The 24,524-nt window shown below is 39.9% G+C and overlaps 1 protein-coding gene across 3 annotated transcripts in view; it reads right to left on the minus strand.

Moving 5' to 3' along the window:
* LOC107226330 (tachykinin-like peptides receptor 86C) overlaps positions 1-24,524 on the minus strand; it is a 65,426-nt gene that overhangs the window by 13,006 nt on the left and 27,896 nt on the right. For all 3 annotated transcript variants that reach the window (XM_015667110.2, XM_046732449.1, XM_046732460.1), the window contains exon 2: positions 8,428-8,641. In XM_015667110.2, coding sequence (XP_015522596.1) covers positions 8,428-8,641 — 214 coding nt within the window. The remainder of the gene's footprint in view (positions 1-8,427; positions 8,642-24,524) is intronic.

Consider the following 24,524-nt stretch of genomic DNA (forward strand, 5'->3'; position numbering starts at 1 on the left):
AATGCAAGTTTACCAGGGCAATAACAAAGTTCGACGCGAATACGTAGGTACAACGAGGCTGGACCAGCGTGTAAAACATCTTCACATTCAGCTGGATTCCTGAGAAGGCTACAACCGATTCGTCCGTTAATTGGGTTCCAGCTAACAAGCGGTTTCGAAGGTCCTACCTTACACTCGTGCTTTGACCACGCACATACGCAAGTATAAAACATACATTTGTATAATTTGTATATTTGTACAATGCTGCGAATCAGGTGTTTGAGGTACAATAACAGAGGTTCGAGAATTGAACAAACAGTTCATTAGGCGGGTGTGCATAATTGATTCGAATCGAGTCGAATGCAGGACTTGCGCCTTTAGGGACAAATAATCCACGTTTTCCAATGTCCCAAAAACGGAGCTTCGGTTACACCGAGTACGATGTGTTATTCAAGGGTTTTCACTTCGTTTTGTTCTGGAGTATCCGGCTGCACGAGGGTCTTGTCAAATTATTACCTTCCGTGGTAAAAAGAGCTTCGAAGTTGGTCCATAGAGACGAAGTGCTCTTTTACTTCTGGTGAACTACAACCTTACGTGCAAGGAATAAAATGATTTCCCAAACTAGCCCCAAAGTGTCAAACAACAACACACGGACGAAAAGTTTTTTTTTCCTATTCTCCTTTATTTGCTTCGGGAGAATTTTTCTAGGAGTTCCAGTTGTGACCAGATGTGGATAATTTTGCTTGGTCAGCTTGCAGAGATTTTATTAGTCCGAAAGAAAATTGGAAATGACGAGCCTGCTACGCGCCTGCAGAATCGAACGATAACGAGACGTGTATAGGCCCTCGTCAATGCATATTGCAGACCCAGAAGTTTCGAAATCAATTTCAAAGTGGGGAGGAACGATGCAGCGTCGTCATTTTTTCAGAATCGCAATTCTGGCCTATACAGTCAGAAGCCTCGTTGAACGGTAATAACGGTAACAATAATAACGACGTTCGAAGCTGCAAAGTTGTGCTAATTTTTTTTTTTTTTGCATTTCTTTGGGGAAAGGTAAATGCGTGACATGGAAATTGAAAAACAAAAAACTCTGACTTGCTGCGTTTAATAAACGAACGAATAACTCCTGGTTTTAAACGTATTTCAGTTATTAAGGAACCTCCCCGCATTAGGACTAACGAATTTGTGAAATTGCGCCACGCCTATACGAAAAAGAAATCTTTCGAACGAAAGGTTAGATTCACGGCAGAATTTTCAGGATAGGGGGATAAAGAGTACGAATAAAAATTCCCGCGGTGTGAAAAAATCATAACTTTTCAATATATAATGACTCGGTTTCCGCGTGTTAACCAAATTATGCTGATCGTTCTGCACGGCGATTTCAACGATAATCAAATTAGGCCCCCTCATTTTCCCTTCAGTCCGTAATTCATGACGCAGTTTTTTACTTGATTGTCAGGTACGCAAATAATTTGAAATTAAAGTGGGACAAGAATTTCAATTTCGCCTTAATCACGGGAAATGAAGATTGGGATAAATCCTTCGACGATAACCGTGACTCGGGATTATCATCGAGGTCGAAAAACAACTGATCAACTTTGTTACTCAGTCACACGGTCAGTTCTAATGTAACTCTCGGAAGCAAGTAGAGCGGCGATAAATATCTGTTGGAAAATTTCGTATCGAGCCAAGGATCTCGGGAAGTTTATCCCAGCGGTAGATAAGGAGTCTAACAACTTGCGATGATCAAACAGCGACTGCGCTAGGAGTAGGAGGACTATAACTTGTTGTTTGCAAGCTGCGGTTGCTCATAGGGGTTATCTGTCCGGCTATTCCAGCGAGAATCCGAAATTTAACGAATCGGCAGATCAATAGAAGCGAACCGAGAGTCTCCCAATTCGATTTCAAAACGCAATTACTAAACAATACGTGTAATAACATCAATTCGGGAGTCTGATACATAATCAGAAAACGCGCGAGTGTAGCTGCGTCGTAATTGTTCAATTTATATCTCGAGCAAACGTTGACGTGCGAATTACAATCGAACGATCCCACGCACCATTTTGAAAGATGATTGCTTCCGCAGCGGTAATTTCGTACGGCGAAATCCGTCGTTATATTGAAACTCCAATTCCAATCAGGGGTCAATTACCTTCGTAGCGTACCACGCATCAGACGCTAAGTAAATTTTGCGTCAAATTCAATCCGTCGTGTACGTTTCGCGTGTGATTTGAAACGTGCAATCATTTCGAGGATAATTTCAACAACGACTGGATCGAGAAGAACACAAGGTGCCTTCGAAAGCAGAAGAGTTCGAAGGTGAAAGCTGATCGCAAATTTTCGGAACCTTCGATACCCACTTCCGGACATCCGGTTGGCGGGTATACCGAGTAAATTAGGACGAATGTCCTGGGACATGTCCTTCTTCGCGAAGGTGAAAGCTCGTGTCGTCACTTTCTGCTCCGGAGTCTTGATTTTATGGCGCCACGTTCCTCTCGCTCTTCGGTTCATTCGTTCCTTCGTTTGTTCGTTCAATTTGTTTCCTTTCATCGAACTTTCTCCGACGTTGCGGGTAGCTGACGAGCGCAAAAGTCAAATATCCCCTCTCCGTCTCCCTTTCTCGAATCCATTCAGAGATCTCGATGATAAGATTCATGGAATTTCGCAGAGCCTCAGTCGTTCTACCAAGTTACTCGTACAACGAACCAATGCAAACAATTCTACATTAACATTCATATACGCATTTACATCTTTAGTCTTCTATTTCCCGGCTCAATTTACTACACGAAAGTTGATTACTCCCAACTGATTTGACTATGAACATAATTCTTCGTAGTGGATTTTTTTTATTTCTCGATATGGGTTCCAGTTTTTTCTTCTAATCTAATGTAAAAATAGTCAGGTAATTGACGCCATTTTTCGAATCCCGTAGCGAGGTTCGCTTTGATTCAGTTTTGGCCGTGGGTTGGTATTTTTTCTTCCTTTTTGTTTCACTTGCTTTTTCCACTAATCCCAGGAATTCGTGCACGGTAGCCGCAAACTTGCGAAAGTGAAAAATGCCCACGTGGGTGTATATCTCAAGCCTCTTAAATATCTTATCCACATTCCGCAACGGCGGCAAAGGCGAAAAATAACAATCTAGCCGTTAAGAGATCCTATTTTGAGACGTGAGGTAACAAGACGAACGATGCTCCATATTTTTTGCCTCAATTTTACATAATGCAGCAAAAGATCCGATCGTCTCACGTGACGCTAAAAGTGCACAACATTTTTTTGACGTCTCGAATACACAGAAGCTGTTCCCGCAGGTCTCAACAAATAGAGGTCGGAAATAGAAGTCACGTAGGAAAAACATGCTGTGCAGGAAAACAGATCGCGTTACTCGACGTGCAATTTTTTGGCAAAATAGCTTTGTTGCCTCTTCGCCTCTCTCGATACTTCGAATTGAAAAACAACGACGTTGATTAAATAAATGCGGTCCGAAATAGCTCTCGGTATCTATTCCTCTGAACTCGACGCCCTATCTCTGCAACGTGACAAAGAGAAAAAAGCTTGGGGTTGATTATTTCACTTCTACGGTTTTATGTAGCGTGACGTTTATCCGTCGGATTACGCATATCTGATTTCAAACGAGATGTACAACGTGATATAAACGATATTGGAACGATCACTTACAGACCATTACGTACATCGTTAATGGAGTCGGGAGCGAAACAGGAATAAACAAAACACATAAAAGGCAAGAAAATTTAACGGAGTATAATGGAAGTAGGATTAAATGTATTTAAAGCTGATGGAAAAACACATTAGCCACATATTCTGATCTAGAGAGACAGCAATATTTTTTATTTTGGTGAAAATTATATCGCATAAATGTTCCGAAGATGAAATTCTGTAGATCCGTCTCGGTGGAATAAAATGACTTTGTATATTGTATATGTATATATATATATATATATATATATATGCCATGTAATATTCACCTTCTTGATGATTGTATCCTAAAAATGAATACAGATTTCCCGCTGACGGTGTTAGCCAAGGTGGGAAATGTTCATAGACAACCGAGCGTGAGATCGAACTCAGATTTCATAAAAGAGGGAACCCCTGCTTTTGGTGCGAGAGAAATTTCAATAGGAGCAGTCGGTATTTTCCAATAATGAAGAAACATCGTGATAATGGAAGTCGCTTCCGCCTAAATTATATAACGTAATCCGCGGTCTCAAATGTTTTAGCATTCGTACGTTCCTTCGGCCAAACCATCTTGAAAAATGAATCAAATATTTCGGTTTTATTTTTTGCCTCAACAACTTTCCCGCAAACTGACAACTGACATTATACATTTGTTTTGCACAAGCTTGATTCGAACAAATCTTTTACCCATTGTTATAACGAAGGTTTGACGTTAACTTATGCATATATATGCATGTGTACGGAAAAGCTTCGGGTATGCGATAATCAGCACGTCGCATTCGTGAATCAACTCTTTGCCAAAGGAGAAAAAAGAAAAAAAATAAATAAAAAAATACCAACGAAGCCTGTGGCTAGCATTTTGCGATCAGGATGTGATCAATTCGAGGTTTTCATCATTTTCCGTCATTAAAAAGATATTGAAAAGAGTGTACGGATTAGTGAGATGCAGTAAAAATAAATAATGAAAAAAACTTCGACCCACGAACGAGAAACTTTACCGAGTCATTTGCCTGTTTTTACGAGTGAATATATATTTATGAGTGATAGCATCTGACATGATTAGAAAAGTTTATTCATATCTCCTACGCGGTATATGACACGCAGATGTCGATTGTTAACTTCGCATATTCGAGCGATGTATAGGTTGCAAAATGCAACAAAAAAAAAAAAAAAAACAGGACCAATAATAGTGAAAAACCGTCGAGCTGCAAAGAAAAAAAATATCGAAAATTACGCCCGGCAACGATTGCTCCTTCATCTGCAATTCGTTTCGTCAGATTTGCAAAACTCGTTAACGAAAGAACTTCCACTTTGCGGTCCTGATTTCTTGCGGAACGTGAATTAAATTCACGTCATTATTGATGCGAACTTTTTCACAATGTTTTCAGTCATTCCGTTGCACGAGGATTTTGATTACGAGGGTTTGTTTACAGGCGGAGGGGGGGGGGGGGGGGGGGGGAGGCTTAATTCCGGAGATGCAGAGCGATTGTCGGAATGAAAAAAAGCTCATTTTATCCCGCGGCGAAGCTGAAAGGGACGCTGGAACACCTCTATTTACGTTTTTACATTATAGACATAAGATAATGGGACACTTCGCCGGGTTTTACTACTCGGTATATGCCTATATATATAGTATAATCGCGAGAATATCAATCGTCCAATCTTTCGCAGGAAATTTTTTCCGTGGTTGGTTAACGACGAGGAGACTTGGATTAGCATCTTCTTACAGCCCGGCCTCCTCCTCTTTCTTTCCTTTGTTTTTTACATTTTCCTCTCCAGTTCTTAAGAGCAGAATTTCACTACCGAGTTATAATGAAAATTTCGTTGCTGTATACATTTTTTTTTTTTTTTTGTTTTTTTTCTCTCTCTCTCTCTCTCTCGTTCTCCTTCTTCCTTCTCATTGTCTTTCTTCATTCGACGCAGTGCAGCACGCTGAGAAAGAAACTGATTTCCCTGGCCCGAATTATTCCCTCTAGGTTATTCCGCAAATTTCCGCTACGAAATCGCGATATTGTGCCGCGCGATGCAAATCTGGGAATACGTATGCAAATTTTTTTCCCGCGTTCATCCGGTAGCTGAAGGCCTCTGGTTTTGTATAATACGTCAGTCGATGTGTGTGCAAAAGTGAATAAGATATTCGGTTTATTAAAGTTAGAGGGCGGTAGTTTAATAAGCAAGAATTGGTAGAACGGGAGGAAAAAAATAAATAAAAAAACATTATCAAAAACAAACACAGAGGATGTTATTTAATTTGACCACGTACAAAAATTACGCGTATAAAAATTTTGGCTGATGTTGGTGAATAACTGAATAACCTCCTTACGAATATATACGGCAAAAAGTCGCGAAAAAATTGGGTCTACCAAAGAACGAGGTCCTCTTAAAATCAATTAGGAACCTCGCGTGCTCCAAGACAGAATTTCCTCAATTATGTTCATCGTCTGCACAGCCGCGACAGAGCATCTATCAGTTGTCAAGAGGTTTTGTCGCCCAGATTTTTCGCATCTTTTTCCGCATCTTTTTCCGCGGAATAATCAACGAACCGTATTGGATTGCCGAGATTGGCAAACGGGCGTAAAGATTTCATTTCAAGCGATCGGATAAGTGTTTCCCTTCCACATTGTTTCAATACATACCTTCTGAAATTCGGAATTACCGGCAATTTCCATAACAGAAGGCTCCGCGGTTGTTGCGGACATTGACAAGAGCTTATAATGGGCCAATTATATCGAAACAATGATATCACGAGCAAATGCGCAGATGGAAATGATGACAAATACGCATAAACGTTGTTACGTGAGTGGAAATCGAAAACAGCTCTAGGTATTCGTTAACTTTAATTATACTCGTGAAACAATTACTAAGACAAGAAAAAACAATTTTTTATTTTATACCGTCTCTTTATTTTTCCTTTGCAAATGATCTATACCGATCGCACGTTTATTTAGGATGTTGGAAAAATATCGTTATATGTATACATATATGTAATACACATTATTCCGGGAGGTTGAATTTTCGATAACTTCAATTCCGGTGCTTCTGGAAAATTATAGTACTACAGTAAATATACGTATTCGCGTAAAAAATGTAACAGTTAATAAAATTGTATTAACAATTTCCTTCACGTTAACAGAGAACAATTTCGGAGCATGATATTATCCAATTTACGTGCACAGCCTTCTATATAAATATGTATAAACGTGTAATGAAAAAATATTACCAGCTGGCCCTTTTTGTTTTTAAAGCCCGTGGGCCTCTTCGAGTTTCGCAATGATTATTGCTTCTCTTCAATTATACGTACACACATCCTACGTTAGGAAAGTAATTTTATTGATACTGCGATAAAAATTGTATCATTGTACTTAGAAAATAATTTCGTCAGTTTGTAAAAGTAAATTTGACTCTCTACGGAATCAATTTTCGAAATCCGAGTGTGCATTCCGAATTCATCGGAAGTTTGAAGTAGTTACCGTGATGATTTTCTCTCCCGACGGAAATGACGATGTCTCTGATGACGAGTACTCGCCGGGATCACCGAATTCATTTCCTACAATTTCGCGGGTGAATCAAGATTATAGCAAATTTCGCGTAACCCAGAGTGCCTCTTTGAAATGAAAATGAAACGAAATGAAATTATGTATTATACGAATGCCCGATGTGCGCATGGCAAAATATCACCGGAATTGGTTTTCTTGATTACGCTTTCGGTGTATCGTACGTGCCGAAGAGATGCTTCGCCTTCTCATCCTGTTGCATCGCATTCCCTGCAGAAAGTGGCTAACCGCCCGCAATTCGGACCGAGCTGTACAATTAACGCGAGTTTCCGGAGGAACGAAGATTGCAGAAATTAATTAAGAAGCTCTCCGAAACCGCGGAACAACCGCGAGCATCGTTGACCCAGCATTGGTCCTCGACAAATTGTATACATCAAAGATCCTTAGGATTAGCCGTCTTGTTAACAACCAAAGTTTATCGCCCGGAATTAGCAACGATTTTGTGATATTTGTTCACGTATATTGCACGTCGAATGAATCGATCGCGATTGAAATTCGAGACGATATCCGGCATTCGACTGTCAAAAACAATCGCAACAACAACATCGGATGACTTGACTTTTGGACTCGAGACTCAACGGTGCGAGATAACGTTTGACGTACTTTGAACGAGGACCGTGAAAAGGTCGGAAATACCGGGAATTGATATTTGGGGAGATTGATCCAGCCTTCGAATTGCGTAGGTGGCAGGAGGAAATCTTGAGAAGAAAGAAGGCCTCGATCCTGGCCGTGAAATCGGGCGTACACGGACTGTGACTCGATTGAACGTTACGGGTCCGCGGGCTGCATCGAAATCACGTTTGCATTCCCTTGCGGGGGAAGAGGAAGAGAGCGTTCGGTTCGACATCGTATAAATTCCGGCTCTTCACCCTGCATTCAATAAAGCAGTTTCCCCGCTCGCCTTCGTTATATTATCATGAAAGAAGAGCCGGGGAGACCGGGCATCACCGTTTACTGACGCTAATAACAGGATCCGCTGAGCTCAGCAGCAACGATTCTGCAGAAATGCCACAGAGAGCGAAGGTCTTCTCGTATGTCAGGTGAAATGACGTACGTGGAGACGGAAATGGATCGATGACGTGACGGCGATCTTTGCGTGAAACTTATCGTACGACGCGAGCCGATTTTAGGACTGCCGGAAACTGGAACCTGATAGGGAGAAAAAGGGGTGGAAAAGTAAAATTGACATTCTTTTGCTTACCGATCGAACGAGATGGCGACCAGAGTGAAGACGCTCGAGGCAACCGTCACGTTCGCCACGAAATTATTTACGGTGCAGTAAACAGCGCCGAATGGCCAGTCCGAATTCAGCATGAAGATAAAGTTGAAGACGCAGTTCAGCAGCGACATCATCAGGTCGGAAACTGAGAGGTTGACCAGGAAGTAGTTCGTCACTGTCCTCATTCGTCTGTGGGCTAAACATGTGAAAGGAAACGACTAATGTATTTTCACTTCGTGATCATATAGCAATTTCCTTTCTCCAGGCAAACGATGGTAAAAATAATCGTTTTGCGGGTATTTTTTTTTTTACAGTTTTTTTTCTTCTGACAACGTTACAGCGAATTACCTGCCTCGACACAGTCGAATATTTTCGAGGTATTGGTAGTTAGTTTTTTTAGTTTTTTTCCGTTTGCAATAACGATGATTTAATAGAAAACCTGGAATCTGTTTAAAATTCAATTTTTCACACAGATCATTCTGTTCAACGTTTTGCGTGAAATTTCATACAAAAATCCTTTATTTTGTCTTATGTGCGGAAAAGACAGAGGAGTAAAGAGAAATTCAATTCGCCAATTCGATCAGGCAGAAGATAAAAGAAAACAAGGAATAAATTTGAAGCCACTTGAAAACAAACCCTTACATACACTTCTTTTTTGTCGATTTCTCCTCGTGCCGGAAGATGATGTTTATCGGACATATTGTAAAGTCGTTCAATCACCCTTTTCGCCGATTTACTATACACGACGATTAGGAACGATACGTATGCTAATGCATCGCCTCAATTTATCGTCTCATTATGCAAACCGTTAAAACGATGAGAATAGAGCCGGTTTAATCGGAGGTAAATTCTCGGGGTGAACAAACGGGGTTAAACTCGATCGTGTGTCATTGGGAATGAGATCGTAAGCGTAGCTATTCGTCGTTAAAGAGACACATTGACCCTTAAGAATCGAGTGTATTGTACACGTTAGATGCGAGGATAACGATATTAGCTATTTATCATTTTGTATGGACAGCGACGACACGGCTGCCGAAATTCTCCTCGGTTGAAAAATGAACCCGAGTCCGTATGCGTGTACGGATGGAAGTAAATCCCTCCTGAGCCGCGCCGCGTGAATTCGATATTTTCTCAAGGGGGCGAATAGCACTCGGAGTTCACCCTGGATATCCCTCGAAAACGAAACTTTACCTTTGGTTCTAAATTCCCCCAAGATGTTTTGATAAATTTACCCGGGACTCTGCCGAGTGGAAATTCAGATCGTCCCAAACGTTGACAAAATTCTAAGAGAGGCAGGTTAGACAAAACATATCGTGTGGATGTTTGCACGTAATTAATTAGGAATTGTAATCAACGATATTTGACAATGAAAACTGAGACAAAGAGCGTAATTACAATTTTGAATCTTTACCCAGACGACTGTAGTTCGCGTTAAAATGTATAAAATTTACAACTGCCGATACAACAAGATTCGGAAAAGGCGAGATAAAGGTGAAAGAAAGATTAATCCAATCTCAGCATCGGATTCAATTACCATCGTCGTTACGATCGCGACTATCGCTCACGGTGACAACGCTAATCTTTCTCGCGCGAAAATCAAGCCTTAAGAAGTGCGGAAAGATGTGGGAGAGATGAAAAAAAAAAACAAAAAAAAATTCAACGATGATCCAAGTTCCGACGATCGTTCAAGCGCGGCAAAACACTTCCGGTTCTTTTCGGCTCTGAGGAAAAAAAAAACTTCGAGGGAAGAGGGGCATTAAAAAAAAAAAAAAAAAAAAAAAAAAAAAGAAAAAAAATGATAAATTATGGGAGTAAAATTTTATCAGATAAGACGGAAAGGGTTTCGTGACTCCTAACCGAGTTCTGACCCGGACACTGACAGCGTAAATCCCATTATTCCACGACTCGTTTCTAATGCGAGTCCATCCTTCATTCAACCCATGCCGGTCATCAATATGCGCGCGTAAAAGCCAATTTTCAGAACGGGAGAAAAGTAAGTGGAAAGAAAGAAATCATTTGTATCAGTCAAATAACGATCAATCTCGGGGTAAGTATTGGCCAGACTAACAAACTCGGTGAACGTGTTTGACAGGATGTTGTGGATTGTCGAAGGTGATATTGGTGTGTTCAATAAGTGTACTTGTATTGTATTTCGCATGAAATTCTGCTGACGCGCAAAACCGCCACCGAGATTATCGCGTCGCGGTTTATATGGTTCGCATTATAACGTCGTTTATCATATATTTACAGCCTCATTATTTTTTCCCTCGTCTAACGATCGGTCGATATTGAATGCAAATTTACCTAAACGAAGTAGATGCGAATTTAATTAGCTGATGAGGCGCTCGCTTCGGTACGAGTATGAAATAAACGCGAATGAAACAAAAAAGCCAATGCTTGTGAAATGTTCGATCTTAAAAGAACGGAAAGATCTAAATCGGTGCAAAATTTTCTCTTCTACATTTCGTTATACCTGCGTTATAATACGAGGGAAGGGATATCGGATCGGTAACAATTATCGAGACAAAAACGAGCCTTGTCCTTCAGCGCGAGAGAGCTTTTAGTGCGACAAGCTTTGAGACTCTATGAATATTAGATTTTCCTTAAAAGCTGCAAGCGCGACGCTTGTAAATATTTCCAGTTTAGTATTTTACGGTGCAACGCATGCACAGCAGCGTCCGCTTCTTTTAAAACGGTTTGATAATTCCAACATAATAACATACTGCAAGAATTTATGAAAAAAAAAAAACAATTCCACATACTTAAACCTTGCAAAGCTTTGACACGTGCATCAAACTTGTATCATTGTTAAACGAATTTGAAACTCTATGAACGATAAAGCGTCGCATACACAACTTCTGCGAGAAACCGCTAACAATGCAGTAACACTTTACTCAATTGTCAAAAAATTTCGCTCTATGTCGACAAAAGCACGTGAAGTGTGCACGTGTTTCTGTGTAATCACGTGTTATGCTAAACGCTTATTTTTCGTGCGAATGTGCCCTACATACGACGCATTCCTGGCGTGTTTATCATTCCCAACAAGGACTGTTATAGATGCCAATCTCTCCTCGTGTACTTTCAGTCTGGTTTATTATCACGGTAATGTTTCGCATTTCCGGCAGGTGTACTAAGCCATGCTACACATGTAGATTATTATTGTCACTATTTGTTTTTTGTTCATTTGTTTTGTCAGCCAGATATAAGCTTGACGAATCTTATCTTCCCGTTGAATACGTTACGTCTCTCAATTACCGGACACAGCTTTTGGCATCAAGCAGAGAAGATCCTTTGATATCAATTACTTACATCAGCTCGCTTTCGAATTACATTCTACATTTTACAGGTAACAACGACGTGTTTCGAAGACACAGAGAGAGAGTATAGAACAGAATGAAATAGTATTTACACAGAGCGAGAAATCTAAATGGGATTTATTTAACAAATGTTGGACAAAATTAAAGCTAGATACAGAGAGAGGGGGGGGGGGGGGGGGGAATTTATAGTCACGCGTATTTTAGCTCATTCATACCTTACCCTGTAATTTCGGGTCACACTCCAGGGGTGGGTGAGGCTCGGTTCAACGTAACATACAAATCGGTTCAAATTGAACACTAAACCACACCTCGTATAACGTGAATAAACAAACTAACTGTACGTACCATTTGTGCACGGATCGATAGCGTGACGACATGGTTGTAGAAGAAATTTGTTGGAGTACGTTTCCAAATTCGAAATTCCGAATTTCAAACGACATCGTCAACGGGTGTTAACTTTCGCGAGACTTGACATTAAACTCTGACAATGAAGTCCTTGTGTGATTTCTCAAGACTTTGATGATAAACGGACGAAGGAACAAAGCGTTCTTTGTGACTTTTGGCATGTGGGACAGGGATTGCGAAAACGGGGTTTAAAGTAGATGTAATTTGGGGAAGGGGTTTACTTCCTCACTCCGAAACGATTGCGGGAATGAACCGAGGTTCAACAATAAGTTTAACTGTTCCAACCCAGGCGAGATATGACAATGGTCCGATGATAATTCGCAGCATCTCCTTCTTGAGAGCTCGCGACGAACTTTGCGGAGCGAAGAAACGCGCGGCTCTGCGCGTTACGACGCGACCCTCCGAATAAACGGGGATTCGGTAATTTTCCCCTACCAATATCTACGCAAATTCACCTACAGACTCTCTACGCCCACCTCACTAATCCCGCGATTGCAGCCCGAGCGATAAGGTTTGAGGATAAGAGTAACTCGGAGCGACCCGACACATACGCGTGCAACATTTGTTATCGTGAAACTCCTCGCAAGTTCTTGCGTCGAGTCGCGTTGTTGGGATGCTTATTTTTTTCCTCGCAACCTCGTAGGTGATCATCGAAGAAAAATAGAGTATTCAATATCCAGAGTATTTACCATAATCCAGATGCGCGGCTTTCTGCAATGCCGCTTCCGAGACCCTCGAAAACACATCCGACCAATTTCAACCGTATATTTTCGGGATAAGCCTTGCCGAATGACGGAACTTCCCTGTTTCTTATCCCACATTCCTCTCGAAACGCTTCTGTGATCCTGATCCGTAAAGAAAATAAGTTTCATTCGTTCGAAAGTTTTGCCGACGCTGGGTCTCCCTGCTTATATTTTACTATGCTAGGCAAACCGGAAATAGGGTCGGGATCTGACGGATGGAATGAGAAAAAGCGAAAGGACGTGAAAAACGTATTTGAATCGTTATTTCGAATTTATACATATTCTTGCCACGATACATATATAATAGATTTCTTCCGCGATGCGTTGTCATTTTTTTTCCATTGCTGTTGTTGGCTTCATTTTTTTATCCTCTCGTTCCCCACGCGGGGCGGGGTTAAAGTTCCGAATTTGAAAAGTTCCGAAAGCGAGTAATTCCGAATTATTTTGTGGACAAACTTGAGGCGAAGAAATCAAACTATTACGAAACAGCAAAGTTTCGAATGATCGGAAACCCGACGGCTCGAGGTTACGAAAATTCAAGTTACGGTAGAGCAAAGTTCCGAAAAGCAAAGTTTTGATAGAGTAAAATTCCGAAAATAACAATATACTAAAACAGTGTAGTTTACTCAACGAGTGAGTGTAAAAAATAAGAAAAACCAAAAATCAGAATGTCCAGGATTCTGAACGTAAAAATATCGAGGATCCAAAACAAAGAAAGATCAAAGTGGTGAAATTTCACCAAGCCAGAAATTCACAGAACTTAAACATCTTCGATCACTCGGAATTTCGATCTTTTGGATTTTTAAATTTTCTCATTTACGCACATTCGCAACTTTGGCGTTTCGTCAAAGTTAAATTTCTTTACTTTAAGTTTCACCGCGGAAAAAATTCGGAATTTCACGCTTTCGGACCTTGTCAAATTCGGAATTCCAAACCCGTGCTTCGCACACAATTTCAAAGTCAAAGAAACGAATCGGTGGATTCCCGTTATCACAGCGATCAGGCAACCAAGAAGCGTAACTCGAGTCTCTCGGAAACTTCCCACCTATCTATACATAACATACCACCGTTATACATAAGCCCATTTACGAAGTAAAATTACCGGAAGTGAATCTGCCGGTTTTAATTAAACGAAAACTTGTTGCATCGTTCATCGTCAAGCGCGGTGTTTTATGATTCATTGTTTAAAACTTACCGGGGGAGGATTCTCCTTCAAATTAAGGGTGATATCCCGTTACCACTCTCCGCAGCTGTTACATTATTATACGTACATCTCGTAGGGAAGTTCATGCAGTCGGTATGTAAGAAAAGAGCGAGAAAACTTGGCGCCGGTAACGATAATACGCGAGCTGATGAATTAATAAGACACGCGATAGTGCGTCACCCAGCCTTTGGCAAGAGAACACGCGGTTCCAATTAAGGGTAATTAAGCGTCATTCGTGCGACCCGGCACACAAACATCGCAAAGCTAACCCACGAAATCTTCCGTCAAGCAAAGTCGAAAGGTGAGTAGTTTGAACGTCGACGAGTAAGACCGAAGGATACAGAATAATCGAGGCAATTATTTTTATCGTACGACTATACATACAGACACGGCTAGAGGGATGACGGGGAGTCTTTTATGACAGACTCGAATATCCTTTTTTACCGCCTTCCGCATAGGTATTCCGACAACGAATCGTACGTAACTTTCTTCCTCGAATACGAGATCTGGAAACGAGCTCATCGCGATAAACGATCGGGTTGCCATGTTTTACAGGGAATCAATTTTCCCATTCGAACTTGCCGAGACAGATTTTGGAAGGACTAATAATGCCCGACTGTTCATCGCCTAGAGGTTTTTCACTCGCCGATACTGGAGTAAAAAATCTGAATCGCTTTGGTATTCGCATCGGCAGACGCGTCGCAACGGCGTCACAGCAGCTTTAGTTGATATTCAATCCGGGATTGAAAATAGAGTCCCCTGTATACGGAGCGCGGGGTTTACCGAAAGCTCAGTCAAGGATAAAGGGACGAAGTTCGATGACCGTATCGGTTTATCGCGCGTCGCGTGTCACTTATTGTCACCCATCCTGCACGCAAAATTTACCCACCAAAGTAGAGAAAGAAAGAGAGAGCGAGAGATGGAATTGGGTCCAAGTACTTTGCTGAAAACGTCGTTTCAGCCGTTCACCTCAATCGCCAAAGTGCTTTAATTCATTGCCTTGTTCGCCCGAATGCAGAGTCCACCATTGCGTATCTCGATCGATCGATACGGTTTTCATAGGAGATTTTTCGCTGGCGTTACTCGAACCGTGTTTGTTGCAAAATCGGAGCTGTTTCGTAGCCTGAAGAAATATTACGCACGATATAAAAATCAACCCATCGCCGTGACTCCGTAGATAACCTGGATCGTAAGTATTACGGTCGGATGTCACTGGGTGAATAGAAATGTGCGTGTACAGATAAAAATGTGAATTCGTCCCATCCGACAGCATAAAGGAAGAATGTCGATGCCCTTCGAGGCGGCCGGTTTTAAGATAAGGCCGTTTTATTCAACCTCCAAGATCTTCGCAACCGTCAGCTTTTTGCAACATTTATATTGTCGAAGAACCGCCTCGCCGCGAGAAGTCGACGGCTAGATTCAAACTGACCTTTTATTTCCCGCGAGAATTAATTCGTTTTTGTCAATTATTAAACTCGTTGCTGTGACTGAAAAAAAAAAAAAAAAAAATTGACAAGAGCGATGTTGGGTCGCGTAAAATGCGAACCTGGAGGTCGCTGCAGGGACGAAATGAAACGCGAATCGTCGCGTGCAAAACTACACGCATACGTACCTCGACGTACCTACTACTTCAAATTACGTACCTACGTCAACTAGATCTGAACAAGGTTTATCACGACATGATTCATGGTCGGAGTTACATTTCACATGCTAGTTTCAGACGTGCTAGACCGAAACCCGAGGAGAATAAGCTGGTATTCAGTCGAGCTGAAAAGCCATATTGCGACACGTCCGTCCCTGCAGACACGACTCGTGCATACGTGATAACACTCTACACATAAACATATAGGTATAAATATACTTACAATGTTCACGGTGGATATTGCGAGGTTTTCATTTTTAGTACCGTCAGGGTGAATTTCATCGGTGCGAGGCAGCGAAAGAAATGATTTCGAACCGCTGATTAAATTAAAGCTCCGAGTTTGTTGTTCTTGTTCTCGTTGTTACTGTTTTAAACCACGTCTGCAGGACAGTGCTGACCGTAAACGAGACGGTAATTAAGTCTGATTTGTATGATAATTAACTCCCCAAAAGAAATATATGTACACGTAATATCACATCCGAAACCCTCGTATACATTCCTTTCCGTCCCCCGCAGGCAATTTTCACCCGCCCTTTTCACTTTGTGGCAAAATTACGTTTGCCTTCTACCTGTTGAAAGTCACAAGAATACTAGCACAATATAATATGATATATTATTATAATAATAACAATGTTAATGCTAGAGCAGCATTCGAGGCGCGAAAGTGACGGAGAAGAAGAGGAATTTCACAAGGTTTAAAGTTAATTTCTTCGATAAAAGTTAAGCGGCGGTAACTGCGAATTAATGAGGGTAAGATTAATACCTGTAATCTGGGAGGGTGAATTTGTTTTATATATATATATACGTATATATACGTACACGTTGCAACACCTAACCTTGTCTAACAATCGATATTTCAACCTGTTGGAATGAAATTTATGTGCTCTTGTTTTCCAACCGGAAGTATAATATGCGGTTGATTTATGCACAATTATACAAAATTAATATGCAAAACTTTTGACCCTCTTTTTTTTCTTTTTTTTTTTCTCTTCCCTTGCAGGTCGCTCGCATTATTATTCCTGGTTTTCCATTTCTACGTAATTTGTACTGTACTTTTTTTCTTTCCGCTTGCGCTTCTACTTGCCTGCATAAATGTACACCAGCGCAATAGCGTCTCGTTCTATGTTTCGCACGTCGCGACAGCCGCTCGTTGGTCAATATTTTAAGTTCAAATCACTGCGGAGTTGGCCTAAATTTCAGACTTATGGGATAGGTAATAATAATAATATGAAATGGAAAGTTTGAAATTGAAATTTCAACAACCCGCCTCGCAGCTGGTTCAAGCAATTTTTCAACCCTTCAAAACTCACCGACCGCTAATTGATCGATTCTACAGCCCGTAACGGGAACAAACTAAACAATATTATGAACAACTCGCCTCGTTTGTTACTCGATATTCCTGAACAAGACGGAGAGAATAAAAGAGCAGATTTCGCTCGAAATTGCAGGCAATAATGAATACGTTGGAAAAAATTAGAGTTCACTCTAAAAACAGTGAAAACCCATGTCCGCAGAGTAAAATCTCCTAAATTTATAGTAAAAAACATAATTGACATGGGTATTTTTTTTTTTTACAAAAAATCTGATCTTTTTGTTTCTTTCCGTAAACAGATATCGCTACTATACTATCACAGTAGCGATGCTGCGAAAGTTGTTGAATAGTTAACAAATCCGTATAATATCTTTGATAATTATACATGTATACACAGTCCACGAGTTCTCGGTGAGTTTGAAAATTTTCCACCAGAATAAACCGAGCTTCGTCAGCGTCGATATAAACTTTCTGAAACTCATCTATTTCGTAGCTCGAATTCGACAAGAGAGTACACGTTACTCAACGTCGTTATTAATTATCATTTCTAATAAAAAGATAAAATGAGAAAAAAAAAAAAAAAAAACAAGAAGAAAAAAAAACGAACGGTCGTCGCGAAGTTATTAGCGTTGACTTAATTATTCGCCGAAAGAGGTGATAAGAGACTCTCTTCAAAAAAAAAAAAAAAATAAGACACCTCCAATTTGGTTCAACCTGTACGGCGCTCTTTCACTTTGTCAACGTTACCTGCAAACCGAAGCTCGGTTCCCCGGTGATGAAGATATCACTGCTTTCAACATCAGACGGGGTGGCGACAATTTTGGTGAAATAAAAATTCCCTCACATTTGCCCGTCAAAAGATTTAGAATTCCCTACGTTTTCCCACGAAACTCAGATAACGTTGGGCGGCTTTTATGACGAAAAGCCCTATAAATCGTCCACCTTGAATATATTAATTCTCATTTCAAAAACACAAATAGTATCGCTTCGTTTCACACTGATAATTGGAAATTGAACAATATCTACTATTTCCGAAAGCTAGCTAAACTGAATTACCGAAGCATATCCAAAGTTTGAAAACTATTTATAAAAAAAGTAAGTTTCACCAATTTATATAACTATCCTCCATAACTCCCCGACATTTTCCCGATAGATGAAATTCCTTGACTATTTCCAGTTTTCCCGGTTTTCCCTGTCCGTCGCCACCCTGTCAGAATCAGTGTGATATCAGGTACCTATCTTTACGTACAATTTCTGGATTACAGCCAAGTGTTTTTCCACCGCCAACGCGTCGTCTTGCGGTCTGACAAAACACGTAATGTTTGTACGAAGCCCGGAGATGAACTTGATAGCTGTCCGTTGTACTCGAATACCGTGAGGAAAAAAAAATAAATAAAAAAAACAATTCAAAGCGAAAAGATGGCGATTTTCAAACGCAAGTCGTTGAGAAAACGAGGACTAAAAAATGTTGCCGGAGAATTTGGTTACCCCGAAACGAAACGACCGGATCTTTGCAACGTTTTTCTTTTTGTTTTTTTTTTTTTTTCTTCTTCACCTTTTTCTATTTTTCAGGTAAGTTTGTAAATTCTACGTCCAACTATAAAAACGAGACGCACACTCGAGCGAGTGAAAATGGATACTATGAATACCTGCACTCGTGTTTATTGGTCAGTTTTTATCGACTCAAGTATAAACCGCAAGGTTTATCACCAACAACGAAAACTCGATTAGCTCCTGTTAGATTTTATTCTCGTTGCGATAAACTGTAGGTACATATTATGCAATATACACCATGTATAAGGCTGAAAGTTTTCCCGCAACTTTATCGTCTAGTTAAAAAAATTTTGTGTGTCAGTGGAATTTCGCCATGGGTAGGAATAAGATAATCCAGGTTTTTTTTCGCGACTGCGCGGTCTTCGCGTGATTTGAATATAAAGGGTCGATCGGAAATATATCGAATCAGGAGTTGCATACGTAATTTTTAGTTTTACGATTTATCCTGCAAAGTTGACGAGCCTGAACGATGTTTGGCGGTAGGTATGATAATTTTGCCACGATTTTCGCATAATGAGGTAAAAAATATTTTGAATCCTCGATTTGTGCCGATTGTCGGCGTACAGGGAAAAGTTTTTCTCTCGTAAGTAGAATATCAAATTTAACATCGATTTGGATATTCCGACGGGGCTGCGAATGTTTTGAACTTACTTATTTCATACGCGTGGAAAACGATGTCGAAGGAGTTTTAAAGAAAACATCGAACGGCTCGGAGGATCTGAAAGCCGTGACAAACTGCTGAGGAACATTCGAAGAGGCTTGAAATTACGAATCTACATTTGCAGCTTGATATAAAAAAAATTCTACTCAGGCTCCCAATCAGCCGATTGGTACGCCTGAAAATTGATAAAGACTGAACTCAACACTCCGCGTATATCGATTCTATAAGTCCTAGCACATAAGAGCTCTGATTCAAAAAATGAAACCAAAGACCCGGACGCCTGTTGCGGTAAATAAACTGCTACAAAAGCCGACAACATGAGTAATCTGCCAAGGTTTTTGATATCGGACGGAAACAGTCGTTGGCACGGATGTTACATTTTATGAAATCCGGAAGTGTGTCGGAGGTCCGGATGAAATTAGCGCTAATATAATCGCTCGTGTGAATAATGGGCCAAGATAATCCCCCGAATTTCTTTATCAAGATTAACGGCCGATTTACCACAGCTTGGTAAAACTTTTTCAATTACGATTTATACCGGACACTATGAGAAACGCGTACATAACTGCGGAGAAGAATTAAAGAAGACGGTAAACGGCTGTAAGCGCAAATTCCATTGACGAAAAAAAAGTGTAAAACTGTTTTTTCTCTTCTGCATGGATTATTTACGTTTAAATTCGTTTGTGGATTTTTAAAAATGTTTATTTCCTTTTGAGAAAAAAAAATGTACCCTGGGAGTATTTTTTAATTCTCTTCGTCAACTAATTACTGTATATAAGAATCGATCGTTGCCTGAAAAAGAGAATTCAGGAAGGAGATTCAAGGGTATTAGAGAAGAGATGTTTACTCTCGACCTTTTTTCTCTGTAACACATTACACGGATTTCACATAGATCGCAAGAAAAGAATTTAATAAGAAAGTTGAGGTGGCCGGGATCCCTTATCGGTTTCGGGAAAAAGAATCAATGATCCGACAGTTCCCGAGTGAAAGGAACTGAGTATCTGTAAGAAACAAGTTGACGTTGGACGCCGCCTCCTTCGGGAAAAGAGGAAAAGAAGTGCTTTCATCTTAGTGTGACTTGAAGCATGAGCTCTTTGTGCCCTTTCTTCCGTGTAATTTTTATCTCAATCTACTTTATTCTGCTCTCTGTTTCTAGGAAGGAAAAAAAAGCTAACAAGCGTAATTATAGCGACATGCAGAGTTCAATTAAGGGCTCGGCATTTTCTTCTTTTTGTTTCCACTCGTCTCCTTTGTCGGGGATGGCGATAATAACGAGAACAATAATAATAAGAATAATAATGTTTCCAGAATTCGCGAAAGACGTTTTTGGCAGAATCTGCAAAAGCACCCCGGCATCGTCACGCGGAATTGAATAAATTAGCAAACGTCACACTTTGCATTTCGACGTCTCGAAATTTAGTGTCGCTCACTAAGCTAAAAACAATCGATGCATCGATCGATCAAGTGGTAAAAAATAATTGATTAATCAATTATTTTTTTTTTTTTTTTCAACGCTGCATGTCAAACCAAAATTTCAGTATATAGTCCTAATGGCCATAAAGTTTTTTGACAATTTATAGTTTCATTCAAAATATTCTTCAATATCATGTGAAAATATTCATTTTACTTTCACTTGTTATATCAAATAGATACTCGGTAAGTAAGACAGTGATATAATAATTGATACTTTGATCACATAAATTGATATCGTATTCCGTCGTTAATGGGAGTAAAAAATAAAAACCAAACGTGAGGAAATATAATCGAGTCGATCGATCGATCGAGTTTTAAAAATAATTCATTATAGTCGATTAATATCGGTGAAAAAAATCGATTATTTTTGGTCGAATCATTTCATATACCCGCGTACGCGTCGACTTGTTACACTCTCGCATAATCAGCCACAAAATGCAGTCTATGGTGTCTCATTCGTGTATGGATAATGGAAAAGGAAATGGCACGTAAATGTTACGCAATGGAACGCCTCGACTTGGCAGTCAGTCTTAGACCTGTACAAACGTAGAGAATTACCGCCCGTTGCTCGATAAATTTTCTCTTGAGTTTAGAATTTATCTACTCACTCCAGGACAGCTTACACGGCTTATCCTTCCCAGCGACATCGTTGTACAACCGTGCGAATTTTGCGCAATAGGAATAATTCCGAGAGTATGCGTAAGATATCTCCGATGCTCGACGATGCGAAATAATCCATTCACCGTATATACGAGCGTTGAATCTGCAATTGACGGATTTCGGAAACCCACGCACCGTATTTATTTGCTTATTTCCTTTCCATTTTCAATCCCAAAAAGCTTTATTTCTTCTGTATTTCTCTGGGTTTGCATTATTTCCAATACTCGTAAAATTTCAGCCTTGCAAACATCTCGCTTTTCTCAACCGAGCGATTTTTCTCTTGAACACCTTTCTCGCCAAAGCTTTCTTCAAATTCAAACCTACCGGTGAACGACGTGAAATTTAAATAAAAAGTTTTACCCTGAAGCTCCACGTTGTATGAAAACAATAAGCAAGAAGAAAGAAAGAAGATATTTGTACTTTTGATTATAGCCGCAAAAAAATACGATACGAAATTATCGACTTCGTTCAATTCGGATATAAGCAAATTTCTTCCCGTATGCAATATCTCCATTTATTCTTATTCTCAATGGTATGAATTTCACCTGCGATCGTTCAACTCGCTGATAGGTAAACATCAGTAAGGAAAAAAATATAAAAAGAATAGATAAAAACGAAACATACATTGTATACGTTGGTATAATGTGCAACATATCTTCACTTTCGCGGATAACATTCACGCGTACTGTTGTATAATTCAGGATATATTCGGTGAGAATAACTTTTCCGGAACATGTTTCTCCATTATTTTTTCCTTTCGTTGCGCATCTTCGTTGTATCCTATACTTTTGTTCTTTTTTTTTCTTTTTTTTTTTTTTTTTTTTTGTTTTTCTTTTTTTATAACTACGAAGATGAAAGGATGAAATTGAAGGGAAATACCGCGGCTTAGTAGGGAAACGGGGGTGTTACGAATGGGCCAACTTCGACCCTGCGAAAGACGCGGGCTTGAAGAAGAAAAAAGTGAATTGACGGAGGAAAGAAAGGGAGTGAAAAACAAAAATCGAATTGGCAGATTGGTAACATGCTGCCTGTCGTAACTTTTGAAAAAATCGAATCATTCATCCGTGCAGGCCGTAAGACATTACTGGAAGGGAGAGGGGAAAAGTTCCATCGTTATTTACGAATAATCAATTATTATTTATGAATTCTCGTCTCGCATCCCTAAACTTATTCGCGTATATAGAAACGGTAGGCGGACGTAACGTTCACTACGCATTATAGGTATATGTAAAATTTATGTGTATACATATGCAGGCGCATATTGTGGGCCAAAAACACAGAGAAACATATTCGATTATTCGACGTCGAAACGGCGACGACGGTGCTAAGATTTGCACATCTTTTTACCAAAATAGAAAGCAGCCAGCATGTCAGCCGTATTAACATAAAATGTAATATGTGATGGAGAAAAAAGTGTTATAAACTATTTTCATCTTTATTTTATCGTTAGTAACTATCGGAGCGTGTGATCGTATGCCGGGAGCTTGTGATTTGTTAATCCAGGCATTCAAAATTCGTCCGACGATGAACGGGGTGAGAAAAGCTGATCTTGAATCAGCTTAATTCTGCAAGCTCGATCTCCTTCACTCGAGTTTCATCTCTTAAAGTACTTTTTTCACCCCTTTTTCTTCCTGTGCATCTGCAGAATAACGCTAATAGTATATAATCAGGGAGAGTCACATTAAGCTTAGTCAAGCTGTTAGACTAATTGGGGGTGAAATTTCGAGATTAAATTCATCAGCGCGAAGCTGATTACGTGATGCATACCAGATCAAATACGTTATACGTATCGCAACCGTCATATAAACGTAGAAAAGATTTACGAACGTTACATTCTCTACATAAATATATAATTATACTGTTATACGCACACAGAGTTGGTAATTATATTTGTCAAAGCGACTGATAATTGTATAAATTTTGTTTCAATAATTTACACGTTTCTCGCGCTGTTTGTACTTCACGTCGTATAATATTATTATAAAACAAAAATTCACCAACCATTCTACAATACTGTAATATAATGTAAAAGTATTTCGTCTCTTCAAAGTTTTGACACGCGAAATTCATTGTTAAAATTTACTTTCTTCGCAAAGACATTTTCATATTCCTAGATGCACATTATACGCCAGCAAGTCCCTGACGTGTTTTTCCTTCTCTTATCCATCGTATCAATTTCTGAAATCGACGAAGGACTCGAAACGGCTAATCGATGCCCGAAATTGTCGTCGTATAAAGAGGAAAAAAAAAAAAAGACGAAAAAAACAACAACTTGACGATCATCCCGAGGAATTGGCGATGAAACCCTGCTAAGCCATCGACTTGACTGGGCCTCGGCATCGAATCTTTAACGACATTGTAAGCTGCAGGCATTATATCGCTACAGCTTGTAGTATAAAGGAAACGGCGGGTGAAGTAATAATACCGGTGCTTCCCAGTCGTTTTGATTTACCAAAAGTAAAGGAAAGAGAAAAAAAGAAAGGCAAACTTTTATCCGGCAAGCTTTCGCACAATTCCGCATTACACTGTACGTATCCATACATACATACATACATTCATGCATACGGATGCGTATACCTCAGGCAATATTACCGTCGCCAAAAACGAGCGTCTCTACACAAGGCAATAACAAGGGTAGATTTCTCGGTATGACAATTGGCTTTTCTAACGATCTTTGAAACGCTTTTTCACGCCAATTTCGGCTGATAATGAAAGTGGAAGAAAAATGATACGCAGCAATAAAAACGACCGTTGCGCCAAAATTATCACCAATGCCTAACGGGTGTTGGTAAAATCTTGCGGTGAACAATAATAATAATAATAATAATAATCGCGCGCAACATCTTCGACCGGCTTTTCGGAAGTACGGTGGAATTAGCAAAAACATCTGGCAGCTGTAATTACAAACAAGTACTGTATTGTATACATGTGTGTGTGTATATATATATATATATATATACACATGTATATATAAAATAAATATACGTATAGGTATACAGATGTGACGCACGGAGAGTTCTTGCGCAAAGGTAATTAGAAACGTCAAAAGTTTTTGTCGTATATTATATGGAACCTATAATACGACGGTACGGAAGCTAGTCGATTGCT

The sequence above is a fragment of the Neodiprion lecontei genome, chromosome 1 (genome assembly GCF_021901455.1).
Source record: "Neodiprion lecontei isolate iyNeoLeco1 chromosome 1, iyNeoLeco1.1, whole genome shotgun sequence".
NCBI classification, from domain to species: Eukaryota; Metazoa; Arthropoda; class Insecta; order Hymenoptera; family Diprionidae; genus Neodiprion; species Neodiprion lecontei.